Source organism: Podarcis erhardii, assembly GCF_964252035.2.
Source record: "Podarcis erhardii genome assembly, chromosome: 13".
Classification (NCBI taxonomy): Eukaryota; Metazoa; Chordata; class Lepidosauria; order Squamata; family Lacertidae; genus Podarcis; species Podarcis erhardii.
This window is the reverse complement of record NC_138502.1, coordinates 10,366,664-10,394,507: the sequence shown is the minus strand read 5'-3', so window position 1 is coordinate 10,394,507 and position 27,844 is coordinate 10,366,664. Positions and strand designations below refer to the sequence as shown.

General features: G+C 48.7%; 1 protein-coding gene and 1 long non-coding RNA gene across 4 annotated transcripts in view; one reads left to right on the top strand and one right to left on the bottom strand.

Moving 5' to 3' along the window:
- The window catches only part of LOC309326667, a 172,347-nt gene that overhangs the window by 79,766 nt on the left and 64,737 nt on the right, over positions 1-27,844 (top strand). The gene's annotated exons all lie outside the window — the stretch shown is intronic.
- Positions 238-27,054, bottom strand: LOC309326565 (ubiquitin carboxyl-terminal hydrolase CYLD-like). Of its 3 annotated transcripts, none has more exons than XM_081835406.1 (15): positions 26,953-27,054; positions 20,708-21,169; positions 19,286-19,615; positions 17,591-17,696; positions 12,983-13,377; positions 11,999-12,167; positions 11,485-11,629; positions 6,295-6,417; positions 5,595-5,686; positions 5,164-5,227; positions 4,675-4,807; positions 4,355-4,463; positions 3,330-3,448; positions 1,173-1,389; positions 238-840 (listed from the first exon to the last, which is right to left on the bottom strand). In XM_081835406.1, exons 2-15 carry the CDS (start codon positions 21,134-21,136, stop codon positions 656-658), a joined length of 2,616 nt encoding a protein of 871 aa, XP_081691532.1. In that variant the 5' UTR covers positions 21,137-21,169; positions 26,953-27,054; the 3' UTR covers positions 238-655. The 3 variants fall into 3 exon arrangements, with proteins under 3 accessions (XP_081691532.1, XP_081691531.1, XP_081691530.1); XM_081835405.1 differs by having other exon boundaries at positions 26,973-27,035; XM_081835404.1 differs by lacking the exon at positions 26,953-27,054 and adding an exon at positions 26,634-26,793.

The window sequence follows — 27,844 nt, the reverse complement described above, 5'->3', positions numbered from 1 at the left end:
TGGCTATACGGCCCTCAGGATGCCCCTACCAGGCCGTGTCTTTGTATAAGGCGGCACTACATCTCCCAAGCCACAACCCTCATTGGCCCAGTTTCACTCCCTCATGTGCTTCTTACTGTCCGGAATGCACTTCTGAATTTTTGAGGCTGCTTCTCACACGAGTAGTGTGTGTGTGTGTGTGTGTGTGTGTGTGTGTGTGTGTAGCAACCTCCAAGGCATGGCACAAAAACTTTAAAATTTTGAATGAGAAAAGTGCTCCAACTACTTTTGCCTAACCAACACACATGTGGCCCCAGAAAATTTGCCCATGAGGAAATGTAACCCTTGGGTTGAAAAGGAAGAGAGAAAACACTGCCACCCCAACCTAAATTAAGAAGTTTGCATAGACCAGTCTCTAAAAACCAGTGTGCAATGCATCCAATCCAGGTAGGGATTACTGCAAGCCAATCAGGGCAGAGAATGGTCCTGAAGAAGGAAGTGGGCTCTGTGCAGCTGTAGCCCACATTTCCACACTGTTTGTTGGGGGCTGGGAATCTGGACAACTCTGGTTTGAGACTCAGGTTCCCAGCCACATCTACAGCATAACCTGTCCAGGTATGGGAGTCCTAGAATTCTGTATTTCCATCTCCTGGAACCTCACATTCTTCACCCTGTATTATTTGTACAGGCCAAGGGAAGGGCTGTGGTAGAAGCACATGTAGGCATCACAAAGCAGCCGGCGGGCATACGTGGGCAAGGATTTGGGATCTAGGCCTTGGAGTGCCTCTGGGGGCATTGCCAAATAGTCCGCTACTTCCGAGCAGGGCGTGACTTGCGGAATGTTAAAGCCATTCAGCCCACCTGGAAAAATAAGGAAATTAATAGGGTTAGGAGGAGGGGAAGAAGACAAGGAGAAAAAGAAAGCAAAAGGCTCCCCCAAAAGTGTATCTACATGGGGGGAAATAACTATTAATTCATTCAGTTTATATCCCACCCTTCAGGCAATACGCTCTGTTGAAAGCCGCTTGGAGTGGCTGGGGAAACAAATAATAACAATAACAACAATAACAATAACTATTATTCTGATCAGCAGGCCCAAGAGGCTCAGTGGTTTAGACCACAGCGCCGTGCTGAGTTTATGACAGGAAGTAGCTCTGGGTGTTCTTCCAAACAGGCAGGATAAGGCCACTCACCCTCACGGTCAGCCATACTGTCAAAGAAGAGCCACTGGTGGACATCTGGGCCATGGCGGGTAAACGCTACGTAGTGGCTGGTCTCAATGCAAAGGACGCCGAAGAGCTGCATGGTCTGGCGGGGGATGAAGTCAAGCAAGGAGCCCAAGCAGGAAAGCTCCTCAGGGAGATGCAGAGGGCGAGGTTGGTGGCTGCGCCGGGCACGGTGTTTATGGACCTACAGAGGGCAGGAAATGAGGTAGAAAAAAGAAGGAAAGTCTTCTCCCTCACTCATAATACTAGAAACTCAGGGACATCCAGCGGATGCTGCATATTGGAAGGTTCAGGGCAGGCAAAATAAAGTGCTTTTCCACACAGAACATGTGGTTTTGGGAATATCATATCCACAAGAGAGAAAAGAGCTCTTGTGCTCAGTTCCACAGGCAACTGGTTGGCCACTGCAGGAACAGGAAGCTAGACTAGATGGGTCACTTGCCCAATCCAGCAGGACAAATAATAATAATAATAATAATAATAATAATAATAATAATAATAATATACCGTATTTTTGCGCACCTAGTTTTTGGAGGAGGAAAACAAGAAAAAAAATATTCTGAATCTCAGAAGCCAGAACAGCAAGAGGGATCGCTGTGCAGTGAAAGCAGCAATCCCTCTTGCTGTTCTGGCTTCTGGGATAGCTGCGCAGCCTGCATTTGCTCCATAAGACGCACACACATTTCCCCTTACTTTTTAGGAGGGAAAAAGTGAGTCTTATAGAGCAAAAAATACGGTATTTATACCCCACCCATCTAGCTGGGTTTCCCCAGCCACTCTGGGCAGCTCCCAACAGAAAAGCATGATAAAACATAAAACATTAAAAATTTCCCCAAACAGGGCTGCCTTCCGATGTCTTCTAAAAGTCAAAATAGTTGTTTATTTCCCTGATGTCTGGTGGGAGGATATTTCACCTGGTGGGCACCACGACTATTATTTAGGATGGAGCTCGAGAGGTGGAGGGTCACTGAGTTTTGGCATCACACAGGGCATGACTGAAATTGGAGACTCCAAGGTCTATCCCCGACCCCAAGCTGGCACTCTTTGATCACACCGTTAATGTGGTGGGCTGGGTATGCTAAAGTGATACCTTAAGACTGGAGCATTTGAAAGTTTTCTCAGGAGAGAGAGGGGTGGCAAAGAGAGGCAATTTAGCTTCTTTCAGAAGAAGCGGCCACATGCTGAATGGCGCACCAGCCTGTTAGGAGGGAGAGCATGGCTGACCACCCTAAACAGGAACACTCCTGCTAGGAAGCGAGGGTGCGCTGCAATATTTTGTTGGAGGTTGAGCTTGTTCATGTTGACGGATTAAACTCATCCTTAATCCACTTGGCTGCCCAATCCCAAGATAAATAATAATAATGATAATAATAATAATAATAATAATAATAATAATTTATTTACTTATCCCCCACCCATCTGGCTGGGTTTCCCCAGCCACTCTGGGTGGCTCCCAACCTAATATAAAAAACACAATCAAACACCAGTCATTGAAAAATCCCCTTAAAAGGGCTGACTTCAGTTGTTTTCTAAAAGTCAGATAGTTGTTTATTTCCTTGACATCTGATGGGAGGGCATTCCACAGGGCGGGTGCCACTACAGAGAAGGCCCTTGGTCTGGTTCCCTGAAACCTTACAATGAGGGAACCGCCAGAAGGCCCTCAGCGCTGGACCTCAGTGTCCGGGCAGAATGATGGGAGTGGAGACGCTCCTTCAGGTGTACTGGGCCGAGGCCATTTAGGGCTTTAAAGGTCAGCACCATCACTTTGAATTGTGCTGAGAAACATACTGGGAGCAATGTAAGTCTTTCAGGACCGATGTTATATGGTCTTGGTGGCCGCTCCCAATCACCAGTCTGGCTGCCACATTCTGGATTACATTCTTCAACTACCCAATACATATTTGGGCTAAAGGTGAGATTCCCAGGTCTTAAAGAGTTTGAGGAGACTGGACTAGACAGCCTACAATCTCCCATTCCCCACTATGACTCATTTTCACTCAAAGATATTGCAGAATTCTCTGCGAACTGCTTAAAAGACCATTTTTGTATATGCGGTATACAGATAACATGAAAGCAATGAAATTCTATCCCGCTTTGATAAGCTGGTGACCAACCCCACGGTACCTGCTGACTGCAAAGCTTGCAGAACTGCTTGATGTGGCGAGTGCCGAAGCTGTGGTCCCTATAGCAATCTGGACACTCAGTCACAGCCAGCCCTTGGCAAATGCAGCACTCTCGAGGGCCTGCAATGGGTTGATTGGACACATTTGGGTCAGTCAAAGAAGTGGAAGTCTTGGGTTAAAGACGCAAATAGCCTAAAAACACACACGCACAACAACTATAGTGATGGTAAACTAGAAGCACTTCCACTGCACACATTCCGAAAATGCCTTTCCACCCCAGGATTAGAACTCTTGGGAAAACCTTTCTGTTCTGCAAGTTTGACTAAGAAGCCTTTCCCCCCCAACAGATAAAACGAAGTCCCTTCTTCACCCAACTTTATTTCTAGAAGTCAATTATCAGAAGTTTGTGTTTTTTCCAAGGAGCTCAACGTGGCTGAAATGTAGTGAGGGGGTTGTTGTTGTTTCAGTAATGTTTCCTCCTTCTCCATTCCTGTCCACTTGTAGTTTTCTCCCTCCAAAGTAGACCTCTTTATTTCAGGGGCTGGGAACCCATTTTTCCAACCCAAAGGCCACGTTCCTTTGAGTAACCTTCCAGGAGCAAAAAGCCAAATGCCTGTGACCAGTATATCCAGGAGTAATACACCTTCTTTGTTCTTTTAACCACCAGTCTATTCATGTCTTCTCTCTCTCTCTCTCTCTCTCTCTCTCTCTCTCTCTCACACACACACACACACACACACACACACGCACACCAGCCCTCAGGATCTTGCCCACTATGGAGTGTGTCCCTTGGACTAAAGAATGCCTTCTCATCCTTTCTGTACATTATTGCTTAGCTTCCGGAGGGCATGGAGATACAGCATTTTTTTTTAAAAGGACAGGTTCCTCAAATCCATCTTCATTCCCCCTCCTCTTTTCTTTCTCAAACACTTTCTGCACCATACCCTCTGAGACAGTCCTCTAAAAAAAACAAATCATCATCACCCTTTTCCCTCTTCACTTCTGCCTCTCATCACCACCACTTACTGTCTTCCAGAAGGTCAGTGAGGTCAAGTTCCAGGCTGGGCTGTATGGTGCGAAAGGCCTTGAAGTTCTTCCCATTCCGTGGCATCTGCAGGATGAGGCAAGAGGGGGCCTGCCAGGGAGTAAGGAAGCATGGGGAATGGGAGAAGAGGGAGAATGGATGGCAGTTATTGATAGGGCCCTTTCCATAACATTCACCACACAAATGAGGTCTCCTAAACACAGGTGACCTCCGTTTTTGGAACCTGTTTATGGTCTCTTGCAGCAACATGCATGGTGGTGGGGAACTTGATCCCAACCATCTTTCCAGTCCTTGAACTCACCTCTGTGAACTTGAGGTCCCCAGTGACCAGAGACCCCTCCAGAAGCTCCTGAACTGTGGGCACTGCCCGGGTCAGGTGATCCTCAATAAATATCTGATAGAAAATGCAGCCGTGGGGGTCCTGACCAGCAGAGCTTCATGGGAAGAGGATAAAATAAAGGTGAGAAGACATCAACATCTAAGCAAGCCACCTACCCTATCTGCTCATAGTTCACCCTTTCCTCCAATCTCCTCCCCCTCATGATTCACCCACAATTCCCCTTCACAGGAGGTGGGGAGCTAAAACGCTGTGCGAAGTGTCTCCCCACCCTCCAGTCATGCCTGGGCCACTGGCCACCTCTGCTGCTCCTGCCAGTTGGTTCTTATGCTGGAGTTGGAAGTTGCCACTTATTGACAGTCATGTGAGCTGCAGCATGACAACAACCTTACATTTTAATGTCTATAAGAAGATATACACGCATGTAGCAAATGGATGGTAAGCCTTACTCACCGAATCTGGAAGAGTGGCTCCATTTTCAATACTCGGAAGAGCAGGGTGAGAAATTCCTCTGGGTCTGTGAGGGGAGAACACATGAAGTAATCAAGCCCCACCAGCAACATCTTTTTTTCAAACATATCAGTTTCTTACCCGTCACATCAATTTCTTAAAAACAAACAAAAAAACCCTAACTAATCATGCTGCCTGTGTTTAACAAGTTGAGAGTTAAGATCCTCATCCTTTCTGGCAACATGTTTTGTACTGCAAATTGAGAACTGGATTTTAATGTAGCACTTTGGGGGCTCGTTGGTTTGATGCACAAAGAATGGGGGAACAATGCTCTGAGGTTCACAGAATCCATCTCCCTTCCTAATTCGTTATACAGAGTTATCCAAAGTCCAACACACAAGCACACCACAGCGCTGCACAGGCTGCCATCAAACCTTTTTCTTCATGGGTGAAGCCAGAGGAGTGTCCAGCCGTCTCCAGAACCTTCCGCAAGGCCATAATTTTGGTGGCACAGACATATCCATTCCTGTCGCCGCAAAAAAACAAAACAACAACAACAATGGTGTTATCACCAGGTTAGATTTGAAAGAGAAAGTGGTGGTGGGGGGAGCAGCAGCAGTATGTAACACATGCTTATAAGCAATACTACATTTTCTGCAAAATCACTCTGAATTCTACTGAAATGGGAGCATTTTAACGAAATACAAGGCTCAGAAGAAACCCAAGTAGCTCAGAGGCTTGGTCAAAGAGGCTTCGCTTACCTGTACTTATTTCTTAAGGTTTACAAAGAAATGGATAAACAATCTTCTGGAACTCCTCCCCCCCCCCATTTTCTATTTTTTCCCCATTACATGTTCACCAGCAGAAAATGTAATGGATTTCTTGGGAAGCGACTCAAAGTGTGGGAAAGCAAAGAGTTTTTCTGAAAGACCCATCAAATTTTATACATCTTAATGTAACTTTGCCTTCACTTTCCCTCGGCGATGTCATCGCAGAGCCAAATCCGATGAACTATGCCATATTGTGACATTATCCTACCCATTACATACGGCTCCTGATGGCATAGGCCTGATCCAAGGAAGAGGAGGAAGTAGCCGAGGCATTTTAGCCATGGCTAGGGCGACACAAACTTACTTGCGCAAAGGGTTGACGATCTCCGTTCTCAGCAGATCCCGCGTTTCAGTGTAAGACGGACCATCGTTCTTGTCTGCTGGGCGCAGCAGCAGCGAATCCAGCACTGAGGTAAAAGTGAACATGCTGCAAGCGAGAAAAAGAGAAAGTGTGGTTGTTGAGATGTCTGAATTCTGCCCCTACCACCTCTTCGGAGCAGCTTCTAGCGTTTAGTCCAGGGAATGGGAACAGAGAAGAAGATATGTATGTCTTTTTAAGTCCAAAAGAGGACAGAACCAGCCTTTTATATCTATCTACCTACCTCTCTGTGTGTACAGAGTTAGAAAAGGGGAGGCAGGTGGCACTGGGGTCTAAACCACTGAGACTCTTGGGCTTGCCGATCAGAAGGTTGGTGGTTCGAATCCCCGTGACAGAGTAAGCTCCCATTGCTCAGTCCCGGCTCCTGCCTACCTAGGAGGTTGAAAGCATACCAGTGCAAGTAGATAAATGGGTACTGATGTGGTGGGAAGGGAAATGGCGTTTCCATGCACTCTGGTTACTGTCACGGTGTCCTACTGCGCCAATAGCGGTTTAGTCATGCTGGCCACATGACCTGGAAAGCTGTCTGAGGACAAACACGGGCTCCCTTTGCCTGAAAGAGATGAGCGCCGCAACCTTTGACTGGACTGGACTGGTCCAAGGCTCCTTTACTTTTACCTAAAGTTAGTATATTGTTCCTGTGATTTCAGCAACAAAAAAACCCTCACCCAATTTTCTTAATGAGGCAAAACATTTCAGCTTCTGCTTTCATCAGCTGCTCTAACAAAAATGAAATGATATTGCTTCCAAGCTGCAACGTTTACATGTCCAGTTATGGAGAAGTTATCCCTCCTTGCTAAAATTGTTGGATCTGTTGGCATCTCTGCAGCAAATACTGTGGTTGTCAGAACGGAAATGTTTAATCAACTTGCCAATCCATGTTTTGGTCCCAAGTGACAGATTTGTGATTTCTAACATATGTGCGGATATTCTGGCACGTCCAAGTCCCAAGAGACTGTGATCTACTCACAGTATAAAAAGACTGACTGTGATCTACTCATTGTCATTGCCAGGAGTTGTTGACCTTTTTTTATGGGAGGGTTGGCCAAAGAAAGGTGATCACTAAACTTCATTCCGTGATCTACCTGCAACACCCCCGTGATCTACCAGTAGATCATGATCTGCCTGTTGGACATGCCTGTATCTACATGAAATAATTTTTGTGGGTTGATATCCAACAGTCATCCTGTTTACACAAGGAATTTCCCTTCCCTCTCCTCCTCCAAGATCTGTTCAGGGCTTCCATCTGCCCCAGTCTTAGGAAGCTAACTTCTGTGAGAGTTCAGAACTTAACTGGTTAAGTGTTCTGAGATGTGCGTCACTTTCTGACGTCAGCTATAGAAGCTGGGAGGAGTCTGGGAGGAGACTGTACTTGTTGTTCTCTCTGTGTGTCTTGAGAGAGACGGACATGTTTTACCATGGCTGAAAGAAGCCCCGGTTTTAGATGGGCTGAAATGTTCCAATAAAGAGCTGTAAATAGACAAACCTGTCTGTGTATGCTTGCATGGAGAAAAGGAGAAAAAGACTGCTTTACACCGCTGTATGCTACTCTGCTAAGCCGTGGCTAAAGAGACAGCAGAATTTGTTGCGCAGCTAGGAAGGAAGTGTGCCGGACGCTGTAAATGACTGATTGGGATCGTAAAGCTATCAGAGGCCACGGCTCAACGATCAAGCTCCAAAGATCGTTATCTCAACAGGTTATGGAGGTCAGTCAACGCTCGTAAAACAGTCGGCTTTGAGCTACTGGAATGCTTTGAAGTTAGCCGGAGGTTGGAAGCTGCATTCCGTGAGTCTAGCCTAATGCCGGGAAGCAGAGGGAGTTTTTGCCTGCTTCCGAGAGGCAAGAGAGCTGCTGAGACACAGAGCTGAGCCGGAGCAGCTAAGCCGTTTCTCCACGTACAGGAGCCGGAATCAGCTGGTACTGAGTAAGTACAGCTTGTGGGGCACCTTGGGAGAACGGGAGAAAATGGCAGAGAGCCAGGACATTCCGGTGGAAAAGCTCACTTTAAAAAGTTGGGCAACCTGGAGCAGAAGAGTAAGGGGCTGGTTCCTGGTCCATGGGCTTTGGGAAGGAAGCCAGAGGGAGCCAAAAGCACCACCCCTTAGCTGGGACGATGGCCAGCAGAAAACGCAACAAGAGCTGGATATGCTCAGAGCATGCATTCATGCATCGCTGAAACCCCATTTGGAGGGTGTACAGTCAGCAAGGGCTGCCTGGGATGTGCTGAAGGGCTTGTGCGAAGCTTCAGCAGAAGGCCAGAGCCCTGGAGACGCTGGACTGGCAGGCCCATTTCCCGATGTATCGGCCTCAAGGAGCGCCGGTGAGCAGATCGGGGGGGCGAAGAGTTCCAAAGGCAAGTTTAAAAAACTTTCCACAGGAAGTGCTGAAGCAGAGAGGAGCTTCAATGGGGGCCAGGCTGGTGGGAGGCGCCGTTCCAGGAGAAGGAAGGCCAGGCCAGCTGGGAGGAGCCCCGGGCAGTGTTTTTCCACTGGAGTTCAACGTCTGCGTAGCAGTTGCCCCCACCGGAGCACACAGGCACAGCAGGATGTTGTGAAGGACACTTCTCATGGGAATCAGGTGGGTTTCCATGGCAACAAGCCTGCAAAGGCAGGTAAGCGTGGGATTGAGTCCGGCCGACGTGGTGAACAACAGGAAGAGTCTTATCAAGTCATTGCTAGCATGGCTTTGTTTGAGAACAGCCGTGTGGAAAATTCCGAGCTGAGTTTTGTCATTGACTCTGCAGCCAACCGCAACATGGTTCCAGAGACCCCTGCAGTCGAGATGTGGAATTGCACGGCAGTTCCAAAAGGACAGGGACAGACTGTTAAGTTTGCAAATGGACAAAGAGCTAAAGTTTATAAGTTTGCTAATGCCTATCTTTCTGTTTTGCAGGAAAGGATGGAGTTTTGTATTGTCCCAGAGGTGCATCACTGTTTGTTATCTGTGCCTTATTTGTTGAAAAAAGGGTTTCAGGTTTGTTTGATTGTTTGATTGTTTGATTGTTGATTGTTGTTAGCCGCCCTGAGCCCGGCTTCGGCTGGGGAGGGCGGGATATAAATAAAATTTATTATTATTATTATTATTATTATTTTCAGGATGATGTCTGCACAATCTCCAAAGGGGAGAGGGTACTTGCCAAGGTTAAGAAGGGGCAGAATGATCTTTTCGTTCTTAAAACGTCTCTTGGGGGTGAGGGGAAGGTTGAGAGAGCACAGGCGCAGCGTGCTACAATTCCCGCTCATGTTACTTGTGCTTGTGCATGGCATCAGAGGACCAATCATGGTTCTCTAGAAGAACTGCAAGTGCTTCCTGAGGTTACCAGAGGGTGTAAAATTAGAGATTGTGGACGTGCCATTAGTTGCGCCACTTGCAGACAGGCAAAGGTGAGAGGGTGCAGTTACCCAAAGGTGGAACGGGTAACCACTAAACCTTTTCAGCTGGTACACATAGATCTGTTCGATCCTGTCAGGGAACAGAGTCTAGGGGGGGGGGGGCAGGTATCTGCTAACGTTTCAGGATGATTTTTCGCAGAACACCTGGACTCATGGTCTCAAATCCAGGGAGGATGCAGCACAGCTGATCAGGAGCTGGATTGAGGGGGTGGAACTAAGGTTCTCCACCAAGGTGAAAGCAATCGTCAGTGACAGAAATGCTAGGTACACTGGTTCTGCTTTGCAGCAGTTCTTTCACAAAAGAGGGATAAGTTACACAGTTACTTCACCCAGTAAGAGGGGGGTGGCAGAGCTGAGGAGTGAAGCTCTGGTTAAGGCTGCACAGGTGATGCTGACAGAAGCTAGGTTACCTCCAAAGTTTTGGCTGGAGGCAGTTCGATGTGTGTCTTTCACCTGGAATCGTGTCTACAACTCACTGGTAGGTGACACACCGTACTCTTTGTTGAATGGCAGAAAACCCCAGGTTCACTTTCTGCGCAAGTTTGGATCTCCTGCGGTTGTCCCTGTGCCTAAGGCTTTGCAAGGGCCAGATGGAGCCAAAGTCCAGAAAATGATCTCCTGTGGGTATGAGCCAGACGCTCGTGCATGGAGATTTGCTTACCCGTCAGGTGATCAGAGTAAGGTGCTGATCAGTAAACACACTGAGTTCTTTGAGCAGGATGAAAGGCCAAAGATGTCTGCACAGCGTGATGTTCTTTCAGAATGTCTCTCTGATCCAGAGGACAGTTCTGTTGAGGAGGAAGAAGAGGCTGAGTCTGCTGATGACGACCAGGTCACTGACCAAGGTCAGGAGCAGGATGGGGCGTCTCCACGAGTTGTTAGAAAAGGACAGCCCAAGAGTGAGCCTAGTTCTCCTGTGAGTGTAATGGAGAGGATTCGAAGACGCTTTAAGTCAGAGGGGGAATCCCGTGATGCAGAGGACACACCTGCTGGTGACAGTGAGCCAGAGGAAACACCAGAGTTTGTGCCCAGGCGTTCCAGTCGCACAACGAAAGGTATTCCACCTGAGAGGTACCAGGCCACAGGTGCGTGGGTAAGTTTCGCACAGTGCGATTCTGAGAGTTGTGAGGTGATTCCACAGATGCCTAACAGGTACTCCAAGGGAGGGCGCAAGGCATTGGGGAAGGGATTGATCACACAAGGTGTTGCTGAAGATGTTACACAGGTCTTGTCAGAAAGCAACGCAAGGGGGTGTGTGAGAGTTCAGAACTTAACTGGTTAAGTGTTCTGAGATGTGCGTCACTTTCTGACGTCAGCTATAGAAGCTGGGAGGAGTCTGGGAGGAGACTGTACTTGTTGTTCTCTCTGTGTGTCTTGAGAGAGACGGACATGTTTTACCATGGCTGAAAGAAGCCCCGGTTTTAGATGGGCTGAAATGTTCCAATAAAGAGCTGTAAATAGACAAACCTGTCTGTGTATGCTTGCATGGAGAAAAGGAGAAAAAGACTGCTTTACACCGCTGTATGCTACTCTGCTAAGCCGTGGCTAAAGAGACAGCAGAATTTGTTGCGCAGCTAGGAAGGAAGTGTGCCGGACGCTGTAAATGACTGATTGGGATCGTAAAGCTATCAGAGGCCACGGCTCAACGATCAAGCTCCAAAGATCGTTATCTCAACAACTTCTTGGTCTCTGCATCACATCAGCTCCCCGCTGCAACCTTACCAGAAGAGAGTGGCATCCAGGTAGCAGGAGTTGCAGTGACCTTGGATCCCCTTCTTCCGTCCCGAGAGATGCTCCATGCCCTGGCCACCCAGCGGTGGTGGCGGTGTGTCCTCTTCCACTCTGCTGCTGGCGTACCCACGGAAGTCTTCGGGAGGATGGGGAGAGAGGGAGAACAGGTGAGGAACAACACAGGGCCTCCTGGCGTCTTGCTTTACCCCTTTGCCTGATTGCTCACGGATTTGACCTTGTGCTTTATAGGCAGTGGAGATGCCTCTGGGGTTCCCAGCGAGCTGTTAAACATTAGAAGTGACAGGGAAAACGGGTCGGTCTTTCTCCTCCACCCCCTAGGATGAAATCACTGTGTCACTGGGTGACCTTCGGCCAGTCACCACCTCTCAGCCTAACCCACCTCACAGGGTTTTCGTGAGGATAAAATGGGGAAGAGGGATAATCACATGCTCCTCCCTAGAGGAAAGATGGGACATAAACATATTTATAATGATCTATGCCATACCCAAGGGGTTGCAACGCAAAACAGGGTTCTCCAGATTCTGCAGAGAGCCGAAGCGCGAGTCGGGACGACAGTGGCGCAGCTTGATGAAAAGTGCTTTGTTGGGCTGGCAGTGGAAGTAGCGGGTCCCTCTGTACTGGCCATCTGTGCATCCCAAAGGCAGCGGTTCCTCCTGGAAAGGATACAAGGCCCATCCTTAACAAGATTCTGTAGCTGTGGCTCCTGCATTAGGGGGGAGGGGGCTTAGATTAACCTTTGGGTTCCTGCCAGCTCTACAGTTCTATGATTTTATGACCTGAAGCCTTCAGCTTGCGATGGCACATGCCATGTTTGCATACCAGCTGGGATAGCAAGACAAGATTCATCGCACCTCAACAGGTAGTAAATGAGTACCACAGAGGGGAAATAACAGTGCTGCGAGATTTAAGTTCAAGCACATTTCACGTAAAACATAAGATAAGCCTGCTGGATCAGGCCAGAGTCCAATCCAGCACTCTGTGGCTGATCGAATGCATATGGGAAGTCTGAAAATTGGACATAAGCACAACAGTACTCTGCCCACCTGCACTTCTGAGCAACTGGCAGAGCCTTAATCCATTACTGCAATGGTTCAATCTTCCAGTGCTGGAGCCCTGTTTGCTTGGCTGGCCTTGCTGGATGCATGAAGTGTGTAAATTCATGGCTTTTGGCAATTTCCAAAGGGAAGGGAAGTAACTGAGCAAAACGTGTGCATCTTTGAAATGTGAAGTTTCCGAGATTAAATTAACGATTACCAATAGTCCACCCCAAGAGAGACTTGCAACTAGGCAGCTCAACATCAAACAGATGACGGACCAGCATTCTGCCCCCACAAGCAAAAGATAACTATTTTTGGTAGAGCATATGGAAATTCACTGCACAGATTTTATACTGAAGCCATTGTGTGCAACAAAATGAGCACGTGATTCAGGTGCCACACACCCCAGCCTGCCACACCCTTGTTCTCACCAGCTCCAGCCCAGCAATAGCTTCATCTTCATCAGGGGGCTCCCCGATCCATCGGATCACCCCGTAGATCGGCGGATCGTTCACCTCCACCACGGAATTGATCTCCAAGAGGTGGTGGTTATACTGCTTGTCCTCCTCTTCCTCTTTGTCTTCCTCCTCCTCATCTTCTTCTTCCTCCTTCTCCCCATTTTTCTTCTTCTTCAAAACTCCCAAGTCTTTGGTCTTGTGGTCCCCCAGTTCTCTGGAAGGAGCCAAGCTTAGGGGCTCCTTGGGCGAGCATTCTTCCAGTTTGGGGGGATACTTGATGGATGAGGGGGACGGGCAATCTTCAAATTCATCTGAGGTGGGTGAAGAGGAATTGCTGGGCAAAGTCTCAGGGATTCTGTCAGCTTGTACTTTAGAGAGGGAGAGAGAGAAACAACAGCAGATTACATAATCCAGCACCTCAAGCCTAAAAATATGCTTCCAATTTGGCCGCTAACCCTCCCAAGTGTGCAGTTCTGGAGTTCAGGAGAGAATCTCAACTTTAAAATGGAGGGGCAGGGAAACCTGAACAAGTTTCTAGCCCTTAAGGGTATGCAATTGGCAATGTGGGACAATGCCTAGGAAAAATTTTGAAGGCCAACAGGAAAAGGGGAGGGGGCTGGTCTCATCGCCTGGTCCCTCTCACTAGCTGGAAGAAGAAGAATTTTGCAAAAAAACAGAAAACCATCTGAATTTGCATAAAATTTATAAAATGTAACTGTCACTGGTTAAATTTGAGTGGTGTATACACAGCTTTACTGAGTTGCTGTGACTTCCGGCTGCCAAAAAGCCCCATGTAAAGATATACCTTTGCTTTACTATTGGCTGGGTAGCAATATATACTTTTTAAAAATGATGTTTGTTATCAAAACCTGACGCTTTTCACTATTCTATTTATTACTAACACTATTATGCAGTGGAAGACAGGAGTGCCTGGCGTGCTCTGGTCCATGGGGTCACGAAGAGTTGGACATGACTAAACGACTAAACAACAACAACCACTACTACTATTATTATTATGAAAAGTTGACAAAAAATGAATAACACTTCTTAAAATCCTTTCTTAATCCCTCTGTAGCCAGCCAAGTAGTTACATGTGCCTGCTAACAAAGAAGGAGGAGGAGGAGGAAGAGGAGAAGAAGGGAAACCTCAGGCCCAAGGCTCCTCTATTTGGCCCTTGAAACTCTGCCCTCACCGGTCCCAATCTGCAATCCTGTTCAATGCCTTTGCCTGGCTGGAATTTGTCCTTGAACCCCGATTATGCCTCTTTCTTTTCCGGACAGAGGATAGGAGGGGTTTGTGAGCATGTGTAGAAACCAGCTTGCTACACAAAGGTAAAATTAAGGTTCATTGGCCTGCGCACATTTGCCTCTCGCCCCAGCCACCACTGGGATTTATTTGTATGGCTAAACTACTGTAAGTGGTAGTGGCAGCCACAAACATTTGACAGCCTTGTCTTCCATTAAATTGCCTAGAGATTGTTATCTATGTTTAGTCTTTGTGTGAAGCAAGTTCCCAAGAGAAGCAAGGTCACTGGAATGAAGCCATGTGCATGCGCAGCTTCTCTGGGGCTGAAAAGTGAAACTTATGTTCTGGAAGAGGTTTGTGACTAGCTGAAGAGTGGATCAGTGAGATCGCTGAGTAGCAGTGGATCAGTGAAGCTGTGCAGAAGCGAGGACATTCTTGATGGACTGTGGTTCTTTGGGGAGGGAGAGATAGCAATTCTCTCCAAGTGTGCCTTTCTCCAAGGAAATGTTTAGGAACCTTGTATATACTGCAACCAATTAAGCTGTAAAAGCAGAAATAAAAGTCATTATGTCTGACTGCTGGTCTGTCGTGTGGATTAATTGTTTTCCATCTGTGCTCCAGCATTCTGGAACGTGTCCAGAGGAGGGCAACCAAAATGGTCAAAGGCCTGGAAACGATGCCTTATGAGGAACGGCTAAGGGAGCTGGGCATGTTTAGCCTGGAGAAGAGGAGGTTAAGGGGTGATATGATAGCCATGTTCAAATATATAAAAGGATGTCACATAGAGCAGTGTTTCCCAACCGGTGTTCCGCGGCACACTAGTGTGCCGCGAGACGTTGCCTGGTGTGCCGTGGGAGGGAGGCGGGCGAGTCGGGCGGCGAGAGGCGGGGCGGCGGCGGCGAGCACACGCGGGGCGGCGAGCGAGCTCCCTCCCACATCCCATTGCCGCTCGCTTCGGCCGGCCGGCCCGTGCTCCGCGCTGGTGTTGGCCAGCCTTGCGCACCCGGGGGGTCTCCCCCCGAGAGCGCAAGGCTTGCGGGCGGAAGCCGGCAGCGCGGAGCACGGGGCGCCCTTTGGAGGCCGCCCCGTGCTCCGCGCTGGTGTTGGCCAGCCTTGCGCACCCGGGGGATCTCCCCCCGGAGCGCAAGGCTTGCGGGCGGCAGCTGGCAGCGCGGAGCACGGGGCGCCCTTCGGAGGACGCCCCGTGCTCCGCGCTGGTGTTGGCCAGCCTTGCGCACCCGGGGGATCTCCCCCCAGGAGCGCAAGGCTTGCGGGCCGCAGCTGGCAGCGCGGAGCACGGGGCGCCCTTCGGAGGACGCCCCGTGCTCCGCGCTGGTGTTGGCCAGCCTTGCGCACCCGGGGGATCTCCCCCCGAGAGCGCAAGGCTTGCGGGCGGCAGCTGGCAGTGCGGAGCACGGGGCGCCCTTCGGAGGCCATTCCGTGCTCCGCGCTGGTGTTGGCAAGTCTTGCGCACCGGGGGATCTCCCCCCGAGAGCGCAAGGCTTGCAGGCGGCAGCTGGCAGCGCGGAGCACGGGGCGCCCTTCGGAGGACGCCCCGTACTCCGCGCTCGTGTTGGCAAGCCTTGCGCACCCGGGGGGCGCGTGGGGCGCCCTGAAACAGAGGGTTCCCCATGCTGCGGACTGTAGCCTGCCGCCCGACGTGCGGGGCGCCCTGAAGCAGAGCGCCCCTCGCGCCAGGCAGACATGGGCCAGCCCCACAAGCTTGGGGGACAGCGGGGAGGCGCAGCACCGCCATCCCACTGTTCCCCGACCTGGTTTTTTTTTGGGGGGGGAAATAAAGGAATTTTTTTTCCCTTTATTTCCCCCCCCCAAAAAAAGTAGGTGCGTCCTATGGGACGGAGCGTCCTATGGGACGAAAAATACGGTACTTACTATTTGATAATAAAGTAATTATAAAATACTTTCTTTGTGTTTATTTGATGCCTATTAAAGAGAGTTACTTTATATATAGTCAATATAGGCACAGAGTTAATTTTTTAAACATTTTCTAATGGTGGTGTGCCTTGAGATTTTTTTCATGAAACAAGTGTGCCTTTGCCCAAAAAAGGTTGGGAAACACTGACATAGAGGAGGGAGAAAGGTTGTTTTCTGCTGCTCCAGAGAAGCAGACACGGAGCAATGGTTCCAAACTACAAGAAAGAAGATTCCACCTAAACATTAGGAAGAACTTCCTGACAGTAAGAGCTGTTCGACAGTGGAATTTGCTGCCAAGGAGTGTGGTGGAGTCTCCTTCTTTGGAGGTCTTTAAGCAGAGGCTTGACAACCATATGTCAGGATTGCTCTGGTGGTGTTTCCTGCTTGGCAGGGGGTTGGACTCGATGGCCCTTGTGGTCTATTCGAACTCTATGATTCTATGATTCCACCCACACCGAGTCTCTGCTAACTGGTAACTCTGCTGGACTAGTGCCCACTGGGGAACAGTTACTGGACCCACTTGGCAGTGCATTAAGATCGGTTAAATCATAAACCCCACAGTATGCTGGGATAACCTCAGCCAGTAGAGCAGGAGACCCTTAATTTCAGGCTTGTGAGTTCAAGCCCCATGTTGGGCAAAAGATTCCGGCATTACATGGAGTTGGATTTGATGACCTTTGCGGTCCTTTCCAGCTCTACAGTTCTATGAATACTAACTGATGGGATTCACAAGTGTGGAGGACGCTGCTTTTTCAGGGGTCCTGCTTCCAGGTTTCCCATAAGTATCTGGGAAGAGCACCAGACCAGATGGACCGTTCCTGGGCCCTTTTTATGCAGCCTCCAGAGGTTTGCACAGATGGAAATGAGGCCCTTGGACTGATATACCTTATTTTTCATTCTATAAGATGCACCCGACCATAAGACGGGTTTTTAGAGGAGGAAAACACGGGGAAAAGTATTCTGAATCAAAAGTATTGTTGAAGTGGAAGTAGGGAGGGAGGGTCAGGCTAAGGCATCACCACAAGAGGAGCTGAGCAGCTCTCCCTCTTGCTGTGCTGGGTTCAGCAGAGCAGTGCAAAGCCTCTTCAGCGAAGTGGGAGGAGGAGGAACGCTCCCACTTCGTTGAAGAGGCTTTGTGCGGCTATCGCTGAAGCCAGAACAGCAAGAGGGATTGCTGTGCAGCTCTCCCTCTTGCTGTTCTGGCTTCAGTGATAGCTGCGCAGATAGCTGCATTCGCTCCATAAGACGCACACATATTTCCCCTTACTTTTTAGGAGGGGAAAAATGTGTCTTATGTGTCTTATAGAGCGAAAAATATGGAAGGTCCCTCAGACCTGCTACATAAAAAACAAACAAAAAACCAGATGACATCCCAAGTACTTTCGTTATTGTACAACTCACCTTTGTGTACTTTAGAGATGGGCAGGAGCATACCATACTCAGGAGATGGGATATGGCACAGGACACGGTTTCTGAAGAGGCCATCCCAGGACCCGACCGGTTTATCCTGAATGAGACGGTGAAAAAAGAGTCTAGGGTCTCTGGACTGGCTGCTCATCCCCGTCCCCTAATCACCACGTGGCACACCTGGGGTGGGTGCTAAGGCGGACATTGCCAGCATCTGCAAAGGGCCCACACATAACAGAAAGCCCATGGATGAGAGCCCTCAGGCTGGCTGTCGTGGGGAGGTAGACTTACAGAATCCATGGAGAGTGTCTTGGGCCTTCAAAACCTGGAGCCCACACTGGGCATACCCAGAACAGTAGGCTGGAGTGAGGCGTGGAGGCCAGGGTGAGGAATTGAGGGAACACAAGAATCTGCCTTACTGAAGTGTTCCTCTTCCTTTCCTGCCTCCTTTGCTTTGTGTGCCATGTTTTGCCTGTGGGTGAGGCCTGTCTTGTTCTGACAGCACGTAAACTGCTCTGGGAGCCTTTTTGGGTTGAACAGCAGGGTACAAATGCTCTATATCTGTGAGGAACCCTGTTTTTTCAAAAGCCAAGCCATGGACCCCCTACTTTTGACAACGTTGATATTTCTATGGTAGTTTTTTGTTATGTGAACGGTGCCACGGACCCCCCGGGTGGGTTACGCAGTCGCCCTGGGATCCACGGAGCACCAATTGGGAGCCACTGCACTAAATCAATCCATTAATACTGAATCAGAACAACTGGTCCATCTAGTTCAGTACTGTCTGGACTGACCGGAAGTGCTTCTCAATAATTCCAGAAAGGGAATTTTTCTCACTCTCACCTGAAGATGCCATTAATTGAACCATGGATTTTCTGCATGCAAAGTAGATGCTCTACCAATGACCCAGGACTCAGGGGCGGACGAGACACAAGAAGCGATCACTAAACATGTTTCCTGAGGCACCAGGAGATTTAAAGCATGTTGGCTGGCTTTAACATGAGAATAACTAACCAACAAAGGTCCGTATAGTAAAAGCTATGGTTTTTCCAGTAGTGATGTATGGAAATGAGAGCTGGACCATAAGGAAGGCTGATCGCCGAAGAATTGATGCTTTTGAATTATGGTGCTGGAGGAGACTCTTGAGAGTCCCATGGACTGCAAGAAGATCAAATGTATCCATTCTTAAGGAAATCAGCACTGAGTGCTCCCTGAAAGGACAGATCCTGAAGCTGAGGCTCCAATACTTTGGCCACCTCATGAGAAGAGAAGACTCCCTGGAAAAGACCCTGATGTTGGGAAAGATGGAGGGCACAAGAAGGCGACGACAGAAGACGAGATGGTTGGATAGTGTTCGCGAAGCTACCAGCATGAGTTTGACCAAACTGCGGGAGGCAGTGGAAGACAGAAGTGACTGGCGTGCTCTGGTCCATGGGGTCACGAAGAGTCAGACACGACTAAATGACTAAACAACAACAACAACTAACCAACCAACAGCATTTATAAGGTCACAATGCCCATCATCCCCGACTTTTAACTCACTTTGGGGGATCTAGTACTCAAAAAGGGTGTGAGAATAAATATTGCTTGCAGTATGGAGAGTAGGTTCCTTTAGCCTGAACCCCCCCCCCCAATTCCTCTTTCTGCCTCCCAGCAGAGGGCAGTAGAGAAGGGTTGATGCCTTCTTACCAAGTGTATCCCCACGAACACCCCAGTCTCCTGTTTCTTGGGGAGGTAGTCACAGTACACCACCGTGCCGGTGGGGGTGCTGTCATCCATCTTGAAGAAAACACGGTCCCCAATCTCCAGTTCCGGAGTCGACAAGGGATCTCCCGTCGTCAGCTGGATCTGTGTGCATTCCCGGACGCTGCCTCTCGGGGGCGCCGGTGGGCTGCCTTCGGGCAAGTCATCCGGCTCAATCCGGTTGACAGGGACAAAGACTCCACAGTTTTCCCGGCAGGAGAAGAACTTGTGGCCTTTGAAAGTACCGTCGGTGAAACCCTTCCCGGCTGCTGAGCCCTACAAAAGTCAAGGAACAGAGCTCATCTCAAAGGTGCTCCCTCCTTTATTTCTCCCCACCCCTATTTTATCCTCACCACAACCCTGTGAGGTAGGCTAGGACAACAGACCACAACTGGCCCAATATCACAAAGTGAACTGTGTGGCCAAAGAAGGATTTGAAGATGGGTCTCCCCAATGCTCTGAAAACATATTTTTTTCCATATAATTCCTTCAGCGTTCCCTACACCATTTCCCTTTTCTTGTGTGAAAGAAAGAGCTATACAGGTTGAAGCTATGCATGTGAAATCCTTTTTGTGTTTGTTGTTTTTTGTAATTATTCTTTGCCCACTGAGTTCAACGTTGAAATAAATTAGGACAATGTGGGGCAAGAAACAGATGGGCAGATAAAACTGTGGTGCCTGTGTGTGTGTGTGTGTGTGTGTGTGTGTGTGTGTACACAGGTCTTATCTTCCTTGGAAGAAGGAACTAGAAACCTGTGTGCTAAGAAGAGAATATATTCTTTTCTCCCCCCCCCCTAAATTTTTAAATTAATTTTCACAAAATTATAAACAAACAAACAAACACATATCATAATCTTATTTAAAATTATACTTATTAACATTGTTAAGTGACTTCCTCGCTTCCCCTTTGTTGAATTTCCATGCATATCCATTTAACGGTTTTCCAAAAGGGAGAGAATATACAGTGGTGTCTCACAAGATGAAATTAATCCGTTCCGTGAGTCTCTTCGTATAGCGGTTTTTTCGTCTTGCGAAGCAAGCCCATTGACAGCTTAGCGGATTAGCGCTATTAGTGGTTTAGCGGCTTTTAGCGGATCAGCTGATAAGCGGCTTAGCTGCTTAGAAAAAGGGGGGGAAAGGGAAAAAACCCCGCAGGAACTCGCAAGACATTTTTGTCTTGCGAAGCAAGCCCATAGGGAAATTCGTTTTGCGAAGCGCCTCCAAAACGGAAAACCCTTTCATCTAGCGGGTTTTCCGTCTTGCTAGGCGTTCGTCTTGCGGGGCACCACTGTATTCTGCACAGACATTTTTTTTGCAAAGACAAACCTGCTAACGGACCCCACAGAGGATGCCCTTCCCATCAACTCACCACAAGCTCAACGCCAAAGATGATGCTGGTATTGTGTTTGCTCTTGTCTATGGGCCCACGGTATCGAATGATGCCTCGAACTTTCTTCCCGGAGGCGGAAGTGATCTGGACCCTGACTTGGTCTCCCTCCCGAAGGGCACTGAGCCGCTGCATCAACTGCTCCTTCTTGAACAGCGCAAGGCGCTCATCTCCGTTGGTCACAGCTTCCAGGAGTCCAGAACAGGCGCCCGTCAGTTCCACAGCTACCCGTGGAGGCAGCAGAACCACTTTCTCCGTATCCATGACCCTGACCCAGAAAGTTCCGTCTGGCGATGCCCCACGGCCATCCTCTAGGCACAGCAAACTGCCTCTGGCCACCTTGACCTCCCGCCCTGCCTTGCTGGGCCCTGCAAAACTTTTCACAGCAATTAAGAGTTGCCGGGGCTTCATTGCTGCTGCGGAGGTGAGAGACAAATCAATTGCCTGTGTGAGGAGAAAGGAAAAAGAACAAGACAGTTTATTAACTACAGTATTCCCTCTATTTCTGACATTCTTGCCATGAGTAGGGCTGGGCAATATCTGGTTTTCAACATTGCGATATCTTACCAGCTAAACTTCGCCCGCCCTGTGGAACGCCCTCCCATCAGATGTCAAGGAAATAAACAACTACAGTGGTACCTCGGGTTAAGAACTGAATTCGTTCCGGAGGTCCATTCTTAACCTGAAACTGTTCTTAACCTGAGGTACCACTTTAGCTAATGGGGCCTCCTGCTGCCGCCACACAATTTCTGTTCTCATCCTGAAGCAAAGTTCTTAACCCGAGGTACTATTTCTGGGTTAGCGGTGTCTGTAACCTGAGGCGTCTGTAACCTGAAGCACCTGTAACCCGAGGTACCACTGTATCTGACTTTTAGAAGACATCTGAAGGCAGCCCTGCTTATGGAAGTTTTTAATATTTGAGGTTTTATCATATTGTTATTATTATTATTCTATTGGGAGCCACCCAGAGTGGCTGAGGAAACCCAGCCAGTTGGGCAGGGTATAAATAATAAATTATTGTTATTATCATCGCATTATACCGATATATCACAATGTCTGAAATAAGGATGGAGCTATGTAGAGGCATTGGCTGGCTTCACGGTTTCCCCCACATTGTGATTTTTTGCATAGCACACAAACACACACAGAGAGAATCATAGTACTGTAGAATAGCAGAGTTGGAAGGGAACACAGGGGTCATCTAGTCCAACCCCCTGCAATGCAGGAATCTTTTGCCCAACACGAGACTCGAACCTGCAACCTTGAGATTAAGAGTCTCATGTTCTGTGTACTGAGCAGCAACAATCTGTTTAGGTGAAGAGGAAGATCCACGTCGTGATTCGCGGTATATTGCCAGGTCAAAAATTATGAAACCGGTATCACTATATGGACTTCAAACCGGTTTTGGGAAACGAGTGCTGTTCACTGTGCAACACCAAAAGAAAGGACTACCAGGCTTAAAAGGAACTGCAAGGCTTTCAGAAGAACAGGCTTAGAAGAACAGCATCTGCTCTGTGTGCAGAAGTTCCCAGGTTCGTTCCCTGAAAACTCTAGGTAGGGTTGGGACAGACCCCACCCCCTGTCTGAAAACCTGGAGCGCTGCTGCCAGTCAGTGTAGACTGAGCTAGGTGGACCAATGGTCTGATTCAGTAGGAGATAACTTCCAATGTACCTATATAAGGAATCTTCAAGGGGGCCCCCTAAAGCCAACAAACTACAGTACAGTGGTACTTCGGGTTACAGACGCTTCAGGTTACAGACTCCACGAACCCAGAAATATTACCTCAGGTTAAGAACTTTGCTTCAGGATGAGAACAGAAATCGTGGTCCGGCAGCGCAGCAGCAGCGGGAGGCCCCATTAGCTAAAGTGGTGCTTCAGGTTAAGAACAGTTTCAGGTTAAGAACGGACCTCCGGAACGAATTAAGTACTTAACCCAAGGTACTACTGTACTCTGGTTTTGGGGTTAGGGAAGGGAGACATACAGTGGTGCCCCACAAGACGAATGCCTCGCAAGACGAAAAACTCGCTAGACGAAAGGGTTTTCCATTTTTCGAGGTGCTTCGCAAGACGAATTTCCCTATGGGCTTGCTTCGCAAGACAAAAACGTCTTGCGAGTCTTCCCCCCCCCCTTTTCTAAGCCGCTAAGCCGCTAAGAGCCGCTAAGCCGCTAATAGCGCTAATCCGCTAAGCCGCTAATGGCCGTGCTTCGCAAGACGAAAAAACCGCTAGACGAAGAGACTCGCGGAACGAATTATTTTCGTCTTGCGAGGCACCACTGTACTCAAAACAGCCCTAGGTGCAATGCAGTGGCCATTTGAAATGGCAGTATTTTTACCCCTATTATCCACCCCAGGGTGGATAAAAATCATTGATTTTTAAAAATAAAAAAATCAGATTTGTTTCATTTAAATCAGATTTTTTAAAATTTAAATTGGATTTTTAAAATAAAATGCTTTTGGAGGAAAAATCTTTCCAAAGATAGTTTTCTATTTAAGTTACATTATAGTCCATCAGGAAATAAGGATTTGTTTTAAGCTTTTCATGTGTTCTAAAACTCCGTCTAAGTGTTGTTGTTTTTAAAAAATTGTTTGACCACATCAGTTAACAAGTATGGATACATATGCTATAATGTTATTGTTTTAGTTAAATAAATTGTTCCTAAGGAAGTGATTATTTTTCTCCTTCCAAAAAAGTGCAGTAGAAAAGTTGCCCAAATACAAACAGTTAATTTATTAAACCTCACAATAATTTCATAATTTTCTATGTATTTCTTATTGTATAACAAAATCAGTAATTTTTTTATTTAACTGTAAAAAGCACTCTGAAAATTTATTATTCCAGAAATGAAACCTTCATCTGGTTGTAAATATTAAGATTACACCAGCAAGAATAAGTCTTTTTGTAAAAAAGAAATGATTTTAATCAAGTGTTACTGACTAGGGATTTAAATCAATCTGATTTAAATCAAATCCACACCATTTGGACATTTGGGGGCTGTCCCTAAAACCATGGAATCTAGTCACCCATTCTATAGTGCAGTGTTTCCCAACCGGTGTTCCGCGGCACACTAGTGTGCCGCGGGACGTCGGCTGGTGTGCCGTGGGAGGGAGGCGAGTCGGACGCCCCGTGCTCCACGCAGGGAGCGCAAGGCTTGCGGGCAGCAGCCTGCAGCGCGGAGCACGGGGCGCCCTCTGGAGGACGCCCCGTGCTCCACGCAGGTGTCCGCAAGCCTAGCGCACCCGGGGGATCTCCCCCCGGGAGCGCAAGGCTTGCGGGCAGCAGCCTGCAGCGCGGAGCACGGGGCTCCCTCCGGAGGACGCCCCGTGCTCCGCGCAGGTGTCCGCAAGCCTTGCGCACCCGGGGGATCTCCCCCCGGGAGCGCAAGGCTTGCGGGCGGCAGCCTGCAGCGCGGAGCACGGGGCGCCCTCCGGAGGACGCCCCGTGCTCCGCGCTGGTGTCCGCAAGCCTTGCGCACCCGGGGGATATCCCCCCGGGAGCGCAAGGCTTGTGGGCGGCAGCCTGCAGCGCGGAGCACGGGGCGCCCTCCGGAGGACGCCCCGTGCTCCGCGCAGGTGTCCGCAAGCCTTGCGCACCCGGGGGATCTCCTCCCGGGAGCGCAAGGCTTGCGGGCGGCAGCCTGCAGCGCGGAGCACGGGGCGCCCTCCAGAGGACGCCCCGTGCTCCGCGCTGGTGTTGGCCAGCCTTGCGCACCCGGGGGATCTCCTCCCGGGAGCGCAAGGCTTGCGGGCGGCAGCTGGCAGCGCGGAGCACGGGGCGCCCTTCGGAGGACGCCCCGTGCTCCGCGCTGGTGTTGGCCAGCCTTGCGCACCCGGGGGGGCGCATGGGGCGCCCTGAAACAGAGGGTTCCCCATGCTGCGGACTGTAGCCTGCCGCCGGACGCGCGGGGCGCCCTGAAGCAGAGCGCCCCTCGCGCCAGGCAGACATGGGCCAGCCCCACAAGCTCGGGGGACAGCGGGGAGGCGCAGCACCGCCATCCCACTGTTCCCCGACCTGGTTTTTTGGGGGGGAAATAAAGGAAAAAAAATTTTCCTTTATTTCCCCCCTCAAAAAAGTAGGTGCGTCCTATGGGACGGAGTGTCCTATGGGACGAAAAATACGGTACTTACTATTTCATAATAAAGTAATTATAAAATACTTTCTTTGTGTTTATTTGATTCCTATTAAAGAGAGTTACTTTATATATAGTCAATATAGGCACAGAGTTAATTTTTTAAACATTTTCTAATGGTGGTGTGCCTCGAGATTTTTTTCATGAAACAAGTGTGCCTTTGCCCAAAAAAGGTTGGGAAACACTGCTATAGTGTACTGTTTTCAGTGGGACTTACATCTGAGTAAGTATATTTTTAGATTTATTTATTTTATTCCATTTTACATACACCTCCCACCCACCAAGGAACTCAAGGGGCTATACAGTGGTACCTTGGGTTAAGTACTTAATTCATTCCGGAGGTCCGTTCTTAACCTGAAACTGTTCTTAACCTGAAGCACCACTTTAGCTAATGGGGCCTCCTGCTGCTGCCGCGCCGCCGGAGCACGATTTCTGTTCTCATCCTGAAGCAAAGTTCTTAAACCGAGGTACTATTTCTGGGTTAGCGGAGTCTGTAACCTGAAGCGTATGTAACCTGAAGCGTATGTAACCCGAGGTACCACTGTACGTGGTTCCCGCTTTTCCGTTTATCCTCACAACAGTCCTGTGAGGTTAGGCTGAGAGATCATGACTGGGCCAAGGCCACCCAGAGAGCTTCATGCCTGAGTGGGGATCCAAACCCTGGTCTCCCAGGTCATCGTCCAACGCTCTAACCACTATACCACACTGGCTTCAGAATGCTGGGCTCTGGGTGTATAACAACGCCCAGGAACCTTGCAAATTACCAACGGCATATACACAGAGACACCTCCCACCCTTTGCTCACACCCACACTAAACCTTTATCGCATATGGATACCCCCCCCAAACAATATTGGGAACTGCAGTTTGTTAAGGGAGCTGGGAATTGCAGCCCTGTGAGTGTAAACTAGAGTTCCCATGATACATTTGGGGAAGTTGTGTGCTTTAAATGTATGCTGTGGATGTGACCTGTGCTTTTCTGGTTTAGGACCAGGTTTCCTGAAGCACCAGCCTTCCCCAACCTGGTGCCCTCCAGATTAGAACCGAAGCAGTGTGAACGACCCAAGCACAAACAGTATTGAAAGCTAGGAGGCATGTGACTTCCCCATTAGCATCATGTGCACAAATAATCATAAAGTTGCAATCAAAACAACATTTGGAGGGGTCTTCTCTCTACCACTTTGTGTTCAAACATAACTTAAAGCTGAAACTCCTTTAATTGAACCAGGGTATCCTACACTTGTTGCCATAATACTGGATGAATACTTGGTATGCAATTGCCAATATAAATAAAATATATGCACAGAGGACTAATATATTTTTCACTCGCCTGCGCCTTTAGAATTAAATTGCAGACTTTTCTAACCCACAGATAAAGTAAAATAGAAAGAGAGGAAGAGGAAATAAATGCCCCAAGAAAAAAATTAGTCAAACTCAGGAATTTCCCTGTCAACACCCTGTTTCCTTCCTTCCGCCACAGGATTGCAAACTTTAGAAACCACCCCTTTTAACAACAGCTTGAATCTAAAGACTCATAAGGCTCATCAACTTTGTCTCCCCCAAAAAACTTTACTTGGCTGTAAGCTCTGCACCAAAACTGGAACAGGAGCAAGCCAGTTTGGCTTTTGTCTGGTCAGTTGGCAATCTCTGGGCCCTCGAAGTTCTTAGCCACCTAGTTATCCGACTGCTTTCCTCCATGCATGCAAATTTCTTAATTTCTGAAAGAACGCAATGGTTGCCAGGCTTTAGGCCTAATTAAAAACCACCCCCGAGAACTACCTTGCATTCAACACCCGCCGTGGAATGTCCCGATCTGCGAGCCCTGGGAGACACTCTGCACGTGCTCAGATGCCTTCCTCGCATCCCAAGACGTTCCCATCACGGCTAAGCCTCTGGCAGACACTGACCCACGAGCGCAGACAGCCCCCGACCTGGTGAGCCTCTTACAGGTTGCAAAAGGGAAACAAAAAGGAACTATTCGCTTTCCGAAACAAGTTAGCATTTAAAAACAAACAAACAAACGTATAGATAAGCAGATTCTTGCCTGTGTGCGGAAAAAAAATCAGGAAGTCAAAGGCTGCCCCAAATGCAAACTCACCTCTCCCCTTCAGCTCCTACCTGGAGGCGGTGACTTAACTTTTTCAAGCGCATGCAACAAGATTTCCCCCTACTGATGTTGGAACCACGTTTAAGGAAGTTGCCTCTGCTTTTAAAGGGGCGGAAGGTGAGAACCAATGGGAAGCGACGCGAAAGGGAAAGGCGACCAATGGGAGCGGAGATTGGGGAGGAATAGAAGCAGATGTAAACGAGGAAGGAGAGAGAAATGTATGATGCTGGGCATGGGTGGAGCTTAGCTGAGGCTGAAAGTAGCTTTAACATCACCTCTGTACCCCGCTTTATATGGATAATGATGACTTGTCTCCCACCTTTCATCAGAAAGTTCCAGGGCGGCTTACAGCAAAATACAGCATTAAAAACAGTTTAGAATTATAATCACAACTGGTGGGAGACAAGTCATCACCACCCAGCAGTTTGTATAAATTTACAGTTCATCATGCCAACTTCAACTGGCTGGTGCTGTTTTGATAAAATCTTGGTTAAATGGGCAGCAGCAGGCAAGCTTAGCCACCCTACCCACCTTCTGTTTGGTTGGCAACCTCAGTTTAGCCCCAGGACCTATTTTTACCACTGCTAATTGCTGTAGTGAAGTGTTAAGTGCAGTAAAATATCTGAACATAAGCGGAAGATTCATTGGTTTTGGAGGAAATATTTTGCACAGGTCTATATATAGCTTGTAGGGACGCGGGTGGCGCTGTGGGTTAAACCACAGAGCCTAGGGCTTGCCAATCAGAAGGTTGGTGGTTCGAATCCCCACGACGGGGTGAGCTCCTGTTGCTCGGTCCCTGCTCCTGCCAACCTAGCAGTTCGAAAGCACATCAAAGTGCAAGTAGATAAATAGGTACCGCTCCGGCGGGAAGGTAAACGGCGTT